The sequence below is a fragment of the Cibotium barometz genome, chromosome 40 (genome assembly GCF_041138505.1).
Source record: "Cibotium barometz isolate CiBa-2024 chromosome 40, ASM4113850v1, whole genome shotgun sequence".
Lineage (NCBI taxonomy): Eukaryota > Viridiplantae > Streptophyta > Polypodiopsida > Cyatheales > Cibotiaceae > Cibotium > Cibotium barometz.
In genome coordinates, this window is record NC_141085.1 from 28614845 (window position 1) to 28630119 (window position 15275).

Here is a 15275-nt window from a genome sequence, read left to right on the forward strand (position 1 = left end):
TTAGTCACCCTTATTACATTTTAAGATAAGCTAAGATCTTGATTTAAATTAATACACAAGGAGTTTTATCTTACATAAGCTAAGATCTTGACTTAAAGTAATACACAAGGAGTTTCATCTTACATTAATTACATAATTCATTGCCTAAAGAGGTTTCACATTAACCAATTTCTCTCTTGAACACCCTCTAAAGAGTCAAGCACCTACACTCTCTTGTGACTTGTAGATGGTGTGTGGACATTAATTTTACTAGTGGCACACTAACCCTTTACTTAGAGGATATTTTAAAACATGTATATCACTTTCAATCCTAATATTTATCCATAGATCTTGTTTCTTGCCATGGCAATAAACGAGACTTTGCAAGTACATGTGCTAGTTATTTCATGCAAGAAATAATAAACATTAAGGATTAATTAATGCCAAGAGGCCAACTTACGATACTAGCTTAAAAGGTTAACTTAGTTAATCCCAAACCATGGTTTACTTGATTACAAATGGTTAACCACATGAAAGTACTCGAGCATACTTTCACTTGAGAAAGGTGAATAACACCATGTCCAAGTTACATGATTTGTAACAATTGCTACTTGAGTGAGCTAATGGTATAAAGTGCTCTCTAACTTTTGGAAATCTACAAAATTATCCACGCTCTCCACGACATCCATAATCTGCTCTTAAGACATCCATAATTCATTTTGTAAGACATCCATAGCACCAAAACCATGAATCATCAATGCTATCTAAAACATCCATAAGCACCAAAACTATAGACACACCACTACACCTAATCACATTGTGAGAGAAGCATCTCCAAGGTCTCTCCAAAAGATAGCCCATATATTGCCACATATGAAAGTAGACACTTGTGAGACCAAGGACCACATGTTTGACTATGGTTGTTTATGGTTCCTTGTAAAAAGCAATAGATGTTGATATCAATGCTCCACTCTCTCATTATATTATCTAAGCACGGGCTAGCTCATGTGTTTGTACAACCCTCATTATGAGTAGCCATGGTTGCGCAGCTCGAGTACTCGGTATCCCCATGTTCACATGAGATGGCGGCTTAGAAGGCTAGATGGTTTGGAGATAACTTAGATTAGCTTTGGCACAACGCCAAATAGGCTACATGTTGCAAGGCATCATTCTCCCATTACACATGGAGTAGGTTGACTTTTCTCTTAGACATTCTATCCTGACATTGCAAGGCCCAAGATGAGCTTGGATGGCCAAGTCTACACTTTGGGACAATGCCACTAACTATGACCTCAAACCTACACGATCATGTCATGACCGTGGACCTATACGATCATGTCATGCCCACCCCGCATATGCCTATATAGATACACGACTAACCCCTTCTCCACACAATGCATCAATCATTTCTATAGCATACAACCTCCGTCTAAGTAGTTCTCAAGACCAGCCATCAAAGCTCCCTTTCACAAGAGTACATGAATGTGGGACTTTGCTATCTATTGTATCACTTCAATAATACAATATTCTTCTCCATTTTTGTTATTGTACACTTTTAGTTTGAAAGTTTTATGATGTGAAATATACTGCTTCTTGTGTGACTGATCTCTTGCATACACCACACGTTGAGAGCTTTTTCAACTCCCACACTAGCTATAACTAGCTAGCACTATAAGAAGGCTTGATGACATCAAGTATACAAGACACCACCCCCAAACACCAAACAAAACAACCACACAAACTGAAGGTCTTGGCTTGCCTCTCTCTTCAGCTCAATGGTCTTTGTTTAAATGTAGCTCCGGATACCTCTTGATCCTAACAGCTCCTAATATAAATACGTTCCTTATTCAGACAACTCTTGCTCTGAACACTTTCCTAGTTCAAACAGTCCTTGATTCCCTTTGGACCCCTTTCTTGATTCTGATAGCTCTAATTCAGATGCTTCTATTTCAAACACCTTCTTGATTCAACCAGCTCCTAAACCCCCTTTGAACCTTGAGCCATTAGGCTCTCAGTCTTTAGGAAGCTAACTACACAATCTCTGAATGCAAATTTATCTATGCCAAACTAAATACCTTCTGATCCGGATACTTTCCAGGTTCAGACAGCCTTCATCCTGACGCTTCTTACTTTGGTCAGCTCCTGATCCCAACAGTCTAGCTTTGATCAACTCCTAATTTGACACCTCCTAGCCTAACTAGCTTCTAATCTGAAAGCTTCTTGTTTGATAACTCCTCGTCTGATAGCTCAAATTCAGATAGCTCGTAACCTGACAAGCTCTTGCTCAATCAGCTCTCATTCTGACCCCTCTTCTGTCAACGTGTGTTCAGTCAGCTCTTCTCCTGACTTCTTAACTTCTTACTTCAATCAGCACTGATTCTGATAGTATTTATTCAGACAGCTCTTACTCAATCAGCTTCTATTTAATCAACTCTCTTTCCGATCTATCTCATTCAACCAACTTTGACTCAATCAACTCTTGTTTCTTGATTGACTGTTCCTTATTCAATCAGCTCTGACTCAGTCAGTACTGCTTCAATCAACTCCTATTCAAACAACTCTTTTCAACTCCTATTTAGACAACTCTCTTCTTGGCTGTTCCTCATTAAATCAACTCTAACTCAGTCAGCATCGACTGACTCTTTCTTATTCAATCAGCTCTGACTCAATCAGCACTGATTCTGTCAACACTGCTTCAATTCGCTCCTATTCAAATAGCTCTCTTCTTGGCTATTCCTCATTCAATCAGCTCTAACTCAATCAGCACTCACCAACTCTTCCTAGCTTGACAACTTCAGATCTAGCAACTCTTGACCTGAACACTTATGGTAGGATGTGAAGCTGCTTTTAGCTAGCACTATAAGGGAACTGGACCAGACTAATCTGACAGAAGAAACCATGATTGAATCCTCTGTCTTCCAAACTCACTAATTGATAACCTACACCTACAAGAATTTCCCCTCTAGAATCTATTCTCATACCGAATTGCTCTGCCTTGAACTTTCAACTGACACCACTCATAAAGACAACCATCAAAAAAGCACAAGCAGCAAAGTCCTCCCTAACCCAATGGTTCCTGACTCGTAGAAACTCAACAACAAACATTTCAACTGACACCAAACACAACCATTCTGACAACTCAAAGGCAATATTCAACATGAAAACAGAGACTCTCGGAGAAATTAAAGTAACATGAAGATGCTCACTTCTCATCAACTAGTGAGCAAGATAACAAGTTACAAGATTCAAGCAGAGTCCTTTAAGCTTTTTTCCTCTACTGGATTGAATGTGCTAACCCTATGTCTCATTCATACACGCACAGCTCTCCACTCTCCCGCTCTCACTGTCCGTCTGTGTCACTGTGTGTGTGTGTCCCGTGACCCTCAGCCGAAGCCCAAAATCCAAAGTGATGACTTTTTCTGACCTTTCCTTCAAAAAAATATTTCCCGCTCGATATCTTTGAACTCACGCCTTCTCTTTCCTTTTTCGACACCTTTGTTCTTCTGGATCTCTCCCCACGTATCTTCACGAACAGCTTTCCCTTTTTAGCAGGTGTGGGGCCTTGTATGACTGCCCACATGCCTCGGTTGATTAGATAGATTTCAAACTACGTCGACAATCTTGGCCAACAAAAGCTGAGTGTACAGCAACATTCTAGACCAACATATGTACATTACAACTTCATATCTAACATAATTGTGCTAGCTCCCAGACAGAACATAGAGAAATGGGTTTCCAAAAAAACTGCATCAACGTATCCTCTTACAGTAGATACAACTGTTGCACTGCTCCAATGAGAACTCTTATGTTACATAGATTTTTCCATTGCTTCAACTCCATATGATATAAAGCATTGTTCAGAAATAGCGTACATATAATATGTTCAGGCTTGGAAATCCCTGCCAGCAGCTGGCCCAAAACTAATGCTTGAAGTTGACCTTAGCTGTAGTACTATCCATTCTCTGCACTGTAGCAGGTTTCCAAACCCTTGATGTTTCTTTGGCTGTGCTAACAGCAGGTTCCCTCACCATCTTCAAATGCTCCTTTGCAACAGGTTGGGAACAACTTGATGCTTGTTTGGATGAATTGCCAATACAATTTTCTATTACAGCTTTCCTGCATGCAGCAGATTTGGAGTTGCCTTCTCCTTTCGAAATAGGACACAGCACTCTGAGGCCTTCTCTAACAACTTTCACACAAACAACATCTGAAAATTCTTGGATGAGGTGCAGCAGCTGCGAGTAGCCAAGTTTCTGTTGGTCAAGATATATACCAGTGGCAAGCTCAAAATCTTTTGGTATCAAGGAAATGTCATAATCAACCTTGTTTCTTGAAGTTTCAATGAGCCAAGCCCTTAGCTTACTAAAAACTATCCGTTTTTTGGATGAATTGCAGTGTCTTTGATCTAGAACACATGCTGATGAATCTTCTTTAGTCTGACAAATGCCTGCCTTTTTGCCAAGGATACTGGCCTCCTCAGCAAAAGCCATAATAGGGAGCAAATCTATAGTCAGTGAAGACCAGTCTTCCCCATGAATGCTGAGCCACTTTCTTTTTCGTATAGATTGGTTAAGCAAGTGAATAACTTGGCCTATAGAAAGAAGTTGGATTCTGGTTGGACCGGTGTCCTTCAGAATATGAGCTGCTTCATACCTGCACGGTTTTGAACCTCAAGTGCTTAGCTTTGATTAAAAAAATGCCAACAAAACAATTCAAATCAGCAATTTAACTAGAACAAGAATTTTGAGCTCAAAAATAGCTTGCCTGCATACCTGCTATGTGACTTCACAAACAACTCCCGATTCTTGGCACAACAGAAGAAGCGGCAAAAATCCACCCATATGTCATTGGGGTAGTCATGTTGCATGTCATTTACGCTGACACAACCCCAAAGTCTAGTGTTGAAGGGTAGAAACACTTTATAGCTTCCAGGGTACACATCTACCGCTGTAATTTCTTGCATCTCTATTGCTTTGTAGAGGAAATGCTTGACATGGACTTGCTCATCCCAATATCGCAAACAGTATTGCAAGTTCTCCTCTGTGGGCATTAGACCATCCTGTTTTAATGCCCTCAAAGCCTTCTTAATCTTGTCCAGGAGGGGATCCACCATCTCCTGTTCAAGGTCCTCAAGTGGTAACAAGTGAGTCAGTGTAGTGGTCTTTGCATCAGAGGATGTAAAAGGGCTTTGACAGCCATCAGGATCAAGCTTTCCAGGTAAGGAAGGTTGAACATGTGTAGGGTAGGAAGTCGCTGCATTCACAGGAGCTGACATAGCTGATGATTCGTCATAAGGAGACTTTTTTGACTGTTGTGACCTCTTCTCAGGTGATCCTGAATCAGATGTCTGTCCATTTACTACCGATGTCCAGTACCAGACGCTGCTTGCAGCCCCAAGAAGGGCTGGTTTAATAGGTTGATCAGGCCGTGCTAAAAGCACATTATAGCCTTTGAGTCGAAGGCGGTGCAAGGCATTAGCAAAGTCACCATCACCTGAGATTAGAAGCATATGTGCAGGAGGTGGATTATCCAAGGCCCAGAATAACATGGCCACCAATATGGCTTTATCAGCTGCATCCTTGCCACCTATTAACAGATTAGATTCACAAACTGAACCAACATCTGACAACTCTCTATATGATTAACAACTCATAGAGAAAGGTATAAAGTTAACAAGTTTCTGCACGACAGGTGTCAGAAATGAGCAAGTGACCATGAAGAGCAGAGATGAAGTTGAAACATACATGAACACTTACTGAACACAGGATGAAGTCTACAACCCCTTCCTTTCCAAATGCCACATTCCAAACATTCCGAATTATGTCGAATTTATTAACTTAAACTTCTCCTTTTGAAGTTTCTTAGTCCTCCCAAGTCCCCTCTATTGTTTCTGTAACATGGGTGCTTGCGGAAGCATGTCTATGATTGAGTGATTGCGATTAGTGCCTTAAACCCATAAACAAATTGCTTCTTCTTCATGTTCAATACATAGTAGAGAGAGATGACCTAATCTACCATGTGTTACTAACATGAAGTATTTACAATGCTGAATAGATGTCAAAACCCCAAAGGATCTCCTCGTAGAACGCTCCTGGTTCGAGACTCGCAACCTGCAAACAAACAAACAAACAAGAAGGGGGTACAGGCCTGACTCACCACCCAACCATAACAGCCGTGGGCAAGCCCACAGACTTGGCTGTCCCCTCCGAGCCACCACGAGGTGAGCTAACTAGGTTGACGTACCGACCAATCTCTACCTCGCGACGTCCCATACCACCACGAAGCTACCCTTGCGGGCCACGAGATTGCTGCCAGTCTCGGCTGCGTAAAGCATGTGCACGTCTACACTAGATCCAAGCTCCAGACCATAGAGCTCTCACAAATCTCGCGAGACTCTATATGACTAATGACTAACCTTGGCCACCCTTTTATAGGCTCTTGGCCGGTCATCGGGCATCCACACTTGGGCGCCCGCCTATGTTCCGGCTTGGTTGCCTCATGTTGGGCTGTGTTATGGCATTTGTATATGGATAATCCGGCATCTCCCATGGGGAGAGTAAGGCCCTCAAAGCTTGTACATGATATTATTCTCCTTGGGTAATAAAATACTCCAAGGGGGGGGTCAACGCATTCTGGCCTCTATGTGGCGTCACGTGTGCAAGCTCCATTTTCAGCATTTGTGGATGTTTTGTCCAGCTTTATGTTTTATGCAAAGTGATGATGGATATGTGTTAAGGTTGTGGCCATGTTCAAATGTTTTAATATGCATTGATGGTATCAACAAGTGTGTCAAAGGCCCTAGTCCCCCGGGCACCCACCGCGAGTTACAGCACTTCTAATAGATTCCTTCGCAACTTGTAACATTTCTTGCATATCTTGCAAAAAATTACGTGCTGCATCATGCTGAAGTCCTGAGAATCCCACTGTAACAGGTGATCGAGGTTGAAAACCATACATAAGCATGAAAGGACTAAAACCTGTACTCGTATGCTCAGTACTGTTATATGCAAATTCTAACATGGAAGATAATCCTCCCATGAACTCTGTCTTTTGGATACATATGCTCGAAGCATATCCTCCAAAATCTGATTCACTCTTTCTGTCTAGCCATCAGATTGAGGATGATCTGAGGAACTCAAATTCAAAGTTGTTTCCAACTTCTCAAAAACAAGTTTCCAAAAACCACTCGTAAACTAGAGTCCCTATCACTAACTATGCCCTGCGGTAACCCGTACAATCTAAACAATTACTCGATAAACTGCCGTGCTAATTGCGTAGCTGTAATAGTCTTCCGGGTCGGTAAACATCTAGCCATTTTTGTCAGGCGATCTACCACAACCCAAATAGAATCGTGGCCTTGATGTGTTCTGGTTGCTGGTACAGGCTGTGCAGACAAGTACAACTGCAAGTACAATACTGTACCACTGCAGGTACAGTGTACGGACAGTTCAGGTACAAGCTGCGCTGGACAGTATAGTTGCAGGCTGAGTTCATAGGTACAGTCAGCAGGCGGCTGCTGTTAGTTTCTGACCAGTGTAAAGCTAACACGTGTGAAAACTGTACGGACTGATACACTGCAGATTTTATGGTCTGTACAGTCAGGTACAGCACTGAAGTGGATGCAGAGAGGAAGGTACAGACAGGTACACCCACACGTGTGAAGCAAAGTTGTTGAAACAAGTCTGCAAGTAGAGACTGGAACAATCACTTCCTCTGGTGCAGTTCCACGAGCAGATTTTGGTAAGCTCTGAGTTTGTTCATCTATCTCTCTTTCCATTGGCTTATGTCTGTTGCAGATTTGAGCTATCTGGTCCCTTGTGAGAGGAGGGGTATGGCAGATTGAAAAGGGTGGAGACAGAGATTGAACAGTGAATGTATGTTGTGCTGAGTTGTTGAATCATGTGCATGAGATATGCCAGATGTATGCTCAAGGCTGTCCTGCTGAATAGTCTTGGCTGATCAGAGGGAAGCACAGAGTGTTGCTTTGAGACACAGATCTGTGTGTGTGAATCCTCTGTGCTGAGAGGTATTGTAGGCTGTCAGATTGGACATACAGGTGTATTCTCTTGGCTGATTTTGTTGTACTCAGCCTTACATATTTTTGAAATTGAATAAAGAAATACCGCAAGGGGCGCCAAGCTTTGGGGCCAACAGGTGTTGTTTTATTTTCAGAGCTGGGGCATTCTAGCTCCAATCATTTTTGTTTTCATATCTAGACTACAAGTGAACGGGTGACGGCTAGTCTACCGTACTTTGGTTTCTACCGAAGGCCGGTTTCGCTTGATGATACCCACTCTTGAGATCAATCCGGCTAAAGCATGCCGATCCATCCCACTTGTCAAGAATGTCGTCTATGCGTGGAATCAGAAACCAATTCTTAATGGTGAGCTTATTCAAAACTCTATAATCCACACATACAAAAAGATCCATCCTTCTTTTTGAACCAAAAGGACGGGTGAACAATATGAATAAGAGCTTGGCTAAACCAAACCCTTCTCAAGAAGCTCATTTACCTGCTTCATGATCTCCTCTTTTTGGGATGCACTTACACGATAGGCTAGCCTATAAGGTGGTAAGCGACCCGGCACAAGATCAATACGATGATCTTCCGGTCGTACATGCATTTTCTCTTTGCCATGGGACGGGTATCCCACATGTTCCTGTTTCCTAATGTGCACCACATGAGTTTGCTCGTCCTGTATAGCATTGGAAGCATGCATTTCATTGTCCCCGCCTCTCGTGTAAGCATCTCCAACATTCACTGTATGGCTGTCCATAGTGTTCGAAGTGTAGAGATAGCTAGTGTTCGCGTTATCGTCTTTCACAATAGAAGTGAAAGAGAACCGTATGCTCTGATACCAATGTGACTTGGTTGAACACAATGCTAATCAATACACTTAAATACACCAAGATTTAGTGTACAACATGCTCAATACAAAAAGTAATTTGCTGAATTGACAAGAGACACACAGTGAGCCGGAACGGCCCACCCCTCCCTCAAATAAAGTATATATATACCTAGATGAATCCAGGAACATGCCCAAATCACCTTTTAGGAACATGCATGTTATATACTCATGGTAGTCAATCCACAAGACTATATAACTATCAACTCCACTATGCATAGTATGGACTAGATACTACAACATCCTCAAATAAAGTATATAGATCTTGGGAGAATCAAGTACATAGTGTCATGGGCAGTTTTGACTAGATATCCATTCCAATGCATATGAAAACAGTATTGCAAACAATGTAGTTGTTGGTGTAGACTTGCAACTCACACTACCCTCTCAAGTGCCCATATTCCTTACCATCTGCTCTCTATTGTTCCACCAACGCATGGTAGCAACAATCTGCAAGAGAGCACGTAGGACAAGAGAACACTACATAGGGTATGTGAATATGGAGTCCGGTTCCTCCCTCCTGCTACTTGCTTCCATATTTAAGCATCAAAGCTTACCAAATTGCAAGTAGAGTTGGTGACAGTGGAAGTCTTCGCGATGGAAGCGTTTGGTGTTTGAAATCTTCGATTTGTCACAATCCTTCATGACAAAAGTCTTCAAGAGGATGAAGGGAACCCTGGGAAAGCTTCCCCTTTGGTTCAACTTGAGAAAGGAGGGCTGAAATTAAGGTTGTCAGCAAAAATACCAGAAATTACAACAAAAATAAGAGCTGTTTTGCTGAATTTCAGTCATTGAGAGTGTGTGGAAGAGTGTTCACCACCTGGAAACACTCTTGGAAGCTTGAAAAACAAACTAGCAAGCTTAGATATGGAGTTGGGAAGGAGAAAGTGCAGAAAATACAGCCAAAGAAGCCTCATGAACGAGACGCCTACTTCTAGAGAGAGGGAAGAGAGTGAGTTGTCCGCTCTAGGTGTCAGGTAGAGGACAAGTGACTTGTGGTGTAAGCTAGAGCAAACACATGGCCGGTTGCTCCCTTTGTACAAAGGGGATAAAGTCCGGGCAGTGGGCATTGGGTTTTGTCCACCTCAAGACATCAAGTGTGCGAACACAGAGCTGGTCATAACTTATAAGTGAGTTTTGGTCGCCCAAAACTTAATTAAGTGTGTACACACTCACTTATAAATTAGTGCTAATTCTTAAAGCTAGGTTTATGACCAATACTTACCACTTGTCGCATGCCACATAACCATGTCAGAGCAGACAGTTACACACACGGTTCACGAGCGGACGTCTCTTACCCAAAACTACACATTGGTCAGGCAAGCATGAAAATACCATGCAATTTCAATTGCAAGCAAGCACATAAAGATGTTATGCAATGCAGCATTGGTATGGACAATCCCCGTTCATGAAACTTTACCAAAATAGACTTCAAGCAAGTACAGGAGGTACCAGACCCAATGGAACACCAATCCTCCAAGCATTTCCGAGCATGTACACACAGGCACAAGTCCCAACGGAAAGCCAAGTCCACAGTATCACATGAATGGCATCAATCCTCGGAATATGCAACTGCCATGGATGTCAGTCCAATGTACATACATAATCAGAAACACAGGTGGACCAATTGGGTGGCCAAATGGTGACAGCCTGCAGCTATTTATGGGTTACCCTTTTGGAGCATCCATATGCTGGACAAAAAGGATTGGAAAAAGATTGAGCTAATGCAAATTAATATGCTTTTGAGGCTCATCAGGGGTCCTTTATGAGATCATCTAGATTGAACTTGCAGCTTACTTTCTACAATTCTCCAAGAAGCTCATAGAATGTGATCTTTTGCACTTAACTCTCTTGGGGATTGTACTCTATTCGGTTGGCAAATTATGGAATTACTAGATGGCTCCTATCTATAGGCATTCACATGCATAGGTTACATTTCCATTATAGTCTTGAAGCTCCTAATCTTGATTTTAATAAACAAGATCTCCACCAGACCCCGCTCAACTATGCATCTTCTAGACATAGATTGACTTCCAACAAAGATGGGTTGTTATGAGGATCGCACTCTACATATTGTCAAAGATGGATTCATCCAGAGGCTAGGGCATCTACACAAAGCCTAGACACATGTCATACACCATGAGGATTTCCATTGGTCACATCAGAGTTCAGTCACATAGCTTGCAATTTGAGACATGATTGTATGGGGACCCGCGGTGGTCAAAGGCACGCATTATCAAACTGAGATGCCCCCTCTTGTACAAGATCAGAGATAGTTTTTTTTTATACTAAATAGTGGTTTCTGAAAGAATGGGTACTATGCTGTCCACAAAGAAATGCTACAAGAACTGTACAACACTGTATATGGACAGCAAGCATAAAGGATAAAAGAAGATCACTGCTGAATATCACCAAAAAAGGTAGTGCATCATGTGGAGCAGCATGAGGGAGGTCCCGTAGATGCTGCCTATCACTGCAGAAGCTGAAAACAGAGATGGTCTGAGGAAAAAGGGAGCCAGCCCTTAAATACTACCTCAGGATGCTGGTCAGCCAGCTGTAGCAGGCCAACAGTATGGCTGTAGCAAAAAAATGCTATAAAATGTCTTTAAAATACCAAAAAATGGTAGATAAAATGCTTCATATGGAGCCAGATACAAGCATGAATATGCATGGGAAAGTCCATCTGGGGATGAAATGATTTCCAACACCTCCTCTTCAATGCCAGATGGGTGGACTAGGTCCGGTACGCTGCAAAAAATCCTCCAAAGGGTCTAAAGGAATGACCTCCTCATAAAAGGCACAAAGCTCGTGAAGATATGGTACATTTGAATACCGAGAAGGTCTTCGGAAGAAGCCACGAGAAGATCGAGAAGATATTGAAGACAAAACACCAGGATCAATCTGGAGAGAGATGCCCTCAAGAGATGGAACCATAGATGGCTCCGAAAAATGTGATACCTCCTCTGCATTTGCAACAAGTATCTGGACCAAAGTAGAATCCTCCTCTGAAGAAGAAGGAAATGAAACAACCACTGGAACAAATTGATCATCAGTGAGCTGAATTTGCCAGGTTTGAAGTAGGAACAGGCTCCAAGATAGTGGAAGATGCCTCCTCTGAAACATAGGAAGGAGAAGCAACTACCAGGAGAGAAACCACCAAAGTAGGAAGCTCCAGAATATGTGAGGATATCTCAACAAAATCATCCACCTGCTCTCCACCTGCTCTGTAGAAGAACCATTATCCTCCTCTGAAAGAGAGGAGAGAAAATCTGCAATAATAGCATCAGCATGGAACAACACAAGAGGAGGAAGATACTCATCCAAGGGGATGAGAGGGGAAGAGAAGAGAATCCCCAAAAGGGGAGAATGGTGATCTCCAAAAGCCATCACCTCCAAGAGCCCAAGCCTCCTTTAGAAAGACTAGAAGAGGGGTGGGAGGGAACCAGAAAGAGAAGAGAATAGAATGACTCTCCAGTGGTAAAGGCTGTAAAGCAGCTCTGTAGAAAGAAATTGCAGCACTTGAGGCAATCCCGAGTGAAAACACAAGTTACTGATGAAGAAACCGCAGCTAGTGAACAGCTACTATATGTTGTAAACAGTCAACAGCAGCATGGGAATAGAAAACGCAGGTCCCTCTAGATGTTTCCCGCTCTGATACCATGAAAGAATGGGTACTATGTTGTGATACCCACAAAGAAATGCTGCAAGAATTGTACAACACTGTATATGGACAACAAGCATAAAGGAGAAAAGAAGATCACTGCTGAATATCACCAAAAAAGGTAGTACATCATGTGGAGCAGCATGAGGGAGGTCCCGTAGATGCTGCCTATCACTGCAAAAGCTGAAACGAGAGATGATCTGAGGGAAAAGGAAGCAAGCCCTTAATTACTACCTCAAGATGCTGGTCGGCCAGCTGTTGCAGGCCGACAACATGGCTGTAGCAAAAAAATTCTATAAAATGCCTTAAAAATACCCAAAAATGGTAGAAAAAATGTTGAATAATCTTTGCTAAGATATGCCAATGCAGGGCTTTATATGGAGCCAGATACAAGCATGAATATGCATTAGAAAGTCCATCTGGGGATGAAATAATTTCCAACAGTTTCCACCATTACAGTGAACAGTTATGTCTGGGCCTCTTTTCTACTGGAGGTGAGAACATATAAAGGCAGTCTATCTAGATCCAAAGAGACTTTTGAGCAGCCACAAAGCCTCCTTACCTTGTTCCACCATGATGCAAAGGATCTCAAGAAGAGTTCTCTAAGACACTAATCTCTCTCTCGAGAAGCAAGAAAGGCTCTTGCTATTACTGCTTTCATCAAGAAGGTGCTTCACCGCAAAGAAGCACCACAGTGCATCAACATTTACTCAATTTTACTTTTTACTCTGAAACATTGTATCACTTTTGCCTGGGTCTCATAGGCCATATTCCGCCAAAACAATCCTCTCTCTCTCTCTCTCTCTCTCTCTCTCTCCACAAACAAACACACACACACAGCCTTATCTTTTCTTGGCATTGGGGTCACTTTACCCTTAAGGCATTGCTTAGGAACTTTGAATGCACACATGGCATAGCCATAAGCAAGTTAAACAACACTTGAAAATAGACTGGGGAAAGAAAAGCCCACTTGGGATGTGATTAACGTTTACGCCTGTGCTGGAGAGGGCATCCGACACTCTCTGCTCCAGGACCTTCGTATCGCCGAACACGTCGATGGTGACAGGGCCTCTGAAGTTGGCATGGTGCAGTATGGACCTTACATTCTGAGCTATCTGATGAGGGTCCACCTTTCTGGGAACTGGGCAGTTCTCTATGTCCCACCATACTGAAATTTTAGTGGTCAGCAAATGGTCATGCCCCATCATATTCTGCATTCCAAACACACACAAACACAGACACACACACACACACACACCCCCTGTCGAAAACACTACTGGCCTGCCGTTGGCTGGGGGGCGGAAGGCTGGGCCGCGTTTATGAGCTCGTATGCTGGCAGGCTGGGTGCAGGCACCACTGCACCACCACTCTTGCCGCACGTGGATAGAACTATATGAGCGCCACAACCATCACCACGAGCATCACCAGTCTCGCGCCATGATGTTCAAGCCCTGCTCGCACCACGCGCCAGAATCGATGGTTGCACCAATGTATGTTTGAAACGTTTCCATGGATATTCCTTCATTCACACACACACAGCGCCAGCAGACCAGAGAAAGAGCGAGAGAAAGCCAGCAGACCTCACTAAGATTCCTTGATTGAGAGAACGAGAGAGAGAGAGGGAGAGAGCCGGCAACCAACCTGAGCGTAAAATTCACTCCCCAGTTTGGCAGATAGAATAAAATGTTTTCGTATCTTTTTTATTTTCTTATGATAGAATAAAATGTTTTCTTATCTTTTTTATTTTGTTTTTCGTGGCTCTAGAAAATAAAACGCTTCTCTATAGCTCAAGACAAGCCTAATTTTGTGAAATGAGGCAGCCTAATTTTGTGAAGTAATTCCCCAACCCATTGCATGATTGCATGAGGCATCACCTTAGGGGGATGGATTGTCCAAAAATCAGCTCACTCTAGCAGATGGATCGAAGATACTCCTTGTCCAACGAGGGAGGTCTCCCCCACTTTGCCGGATTCCTTGTACTTTCCACCAAAGTGTGTAAGCTAGTGTGTTCGAACATCCAAGTAGCAGTTTAAACAAGAATATGATAAAAGGGTGCCATGTTCACTTCAACAAGTCTTGTGTAGCTAGATGAAGCAGACGCTTCATCTAAAGATCAACTTGAGTTCATAGAAAGCCCTCAAAACACCATCTTACACAAGAATACACATAAAAGACCAAGCTTGCAAGCTCACCATTCAACCATAGCTCCATTCAAAGCATCCTTGAGTTTTGAGGCTAGACTTACACTAGCCAAGTTCATCACCCAAACCTAAGTGTCCCATACCATCGAAGCCCACTCTATGAATGTGTCCCTAAATACATAATCTGGGTCGTGATATCCTAGGAACTAGAGGTAACCAATTATGAGCAATCCACCCGCTTATATAGCTTGGAGTCAATACTTAAAGTATCACTTATTAAAATCACTTAAAAGTCACTCCACACTATTCCAAGAATCTCAATTAAGAAATTCTCTTGTTCTTAATTGAGAAGGTTCTTAATTTAGAACCCTCTCTTGTTCTTGAGGGATAAAGTAGCATCCTCCAACCAAATGTGTTCACACGTGCCTCTTTATAACCTTTAAAAATGAGAGAGACAACGTATTTTGTATGATTTTATTAATTATGAACCCATAATTTGGACAAAGTACCTATTGTGAGGATTTACATTATTTTTCACATTTGTAGACTAGAATTGATTGTAGGGGCTAGAGATGCTCTTGGTTCAAT

General features: G+C 42.4%; 1 protein-coding gene across 5 annotated transcripts; it reads right to left on the reverse strand.

Annotated features, from left to right (window-relative positions):
- Window positions 1–3634: 3634 nt before the first annotated feature.
- Window positions 3635–14457, reverse strand: LOC147615384 (uncharacterized). 5 transcript variants are annotated; one of them, XM_086779479.1, is made up of 4 exons: window positions 13828–14457; window positions 13517–13714; window positions 4752–5565; window positions 3635–4632 (listed from the first exon to the last, which is right to left on the reverse strand). In XM_086779479.1, the coding sequence occupies exons 3-4, from the start codon at window positions 5525–5527 to the stop codon at window positions 3900–3902; spliced, it is 1509 nt and encodes a 502-aa protein (XP_086635605.1). In that variant the 5' UTR covers window positions 5528–5565; window positions 13517–13714; window positions 13828–14457; the 3' UTR covers window positions 3635–3899. The 5 variants fall into 5 exon arrangements, with proteins under 5 accessions (XP_086635605.1, XP_086635606.1, XP_086635603.1 ...); XM_086779480.1 differs by having other exon boundaries at window positions 4752–5550; window positions 13828–14234; XM_086779477.1 differs by having other exon boundaries at window positions 3635–4214; window positions 4302–4632; window positions 13517–14181.
- Window positions 14458–15275: the final 818 nt, after the last annotated feature.

Bases quoted from the DNA above. Each gene is read 5' to 3' on its own strand.
- LOC147615384 (XM_086779475.1), bottom strand. From the start codon at position 13,763: ATGCAGAATATGATGGGGCATGACCATTTGCTGACCACTAAAATTTCA. The intron at 5,566-13,516 runs GTGGGCTTTTCT...ATCTGTTAATAG, and splicing joins AAACGTTAATCACATCCCAA to GTGGCAAGGATGCAGCTGAT. The intron at 4,633-4,751 runs GTATGCAGGCAA...AAAACCGTGCAG, and splicing joins TTTGTGAAGTCACATAGCAG to GTATGAAGCAGCTCATATTC.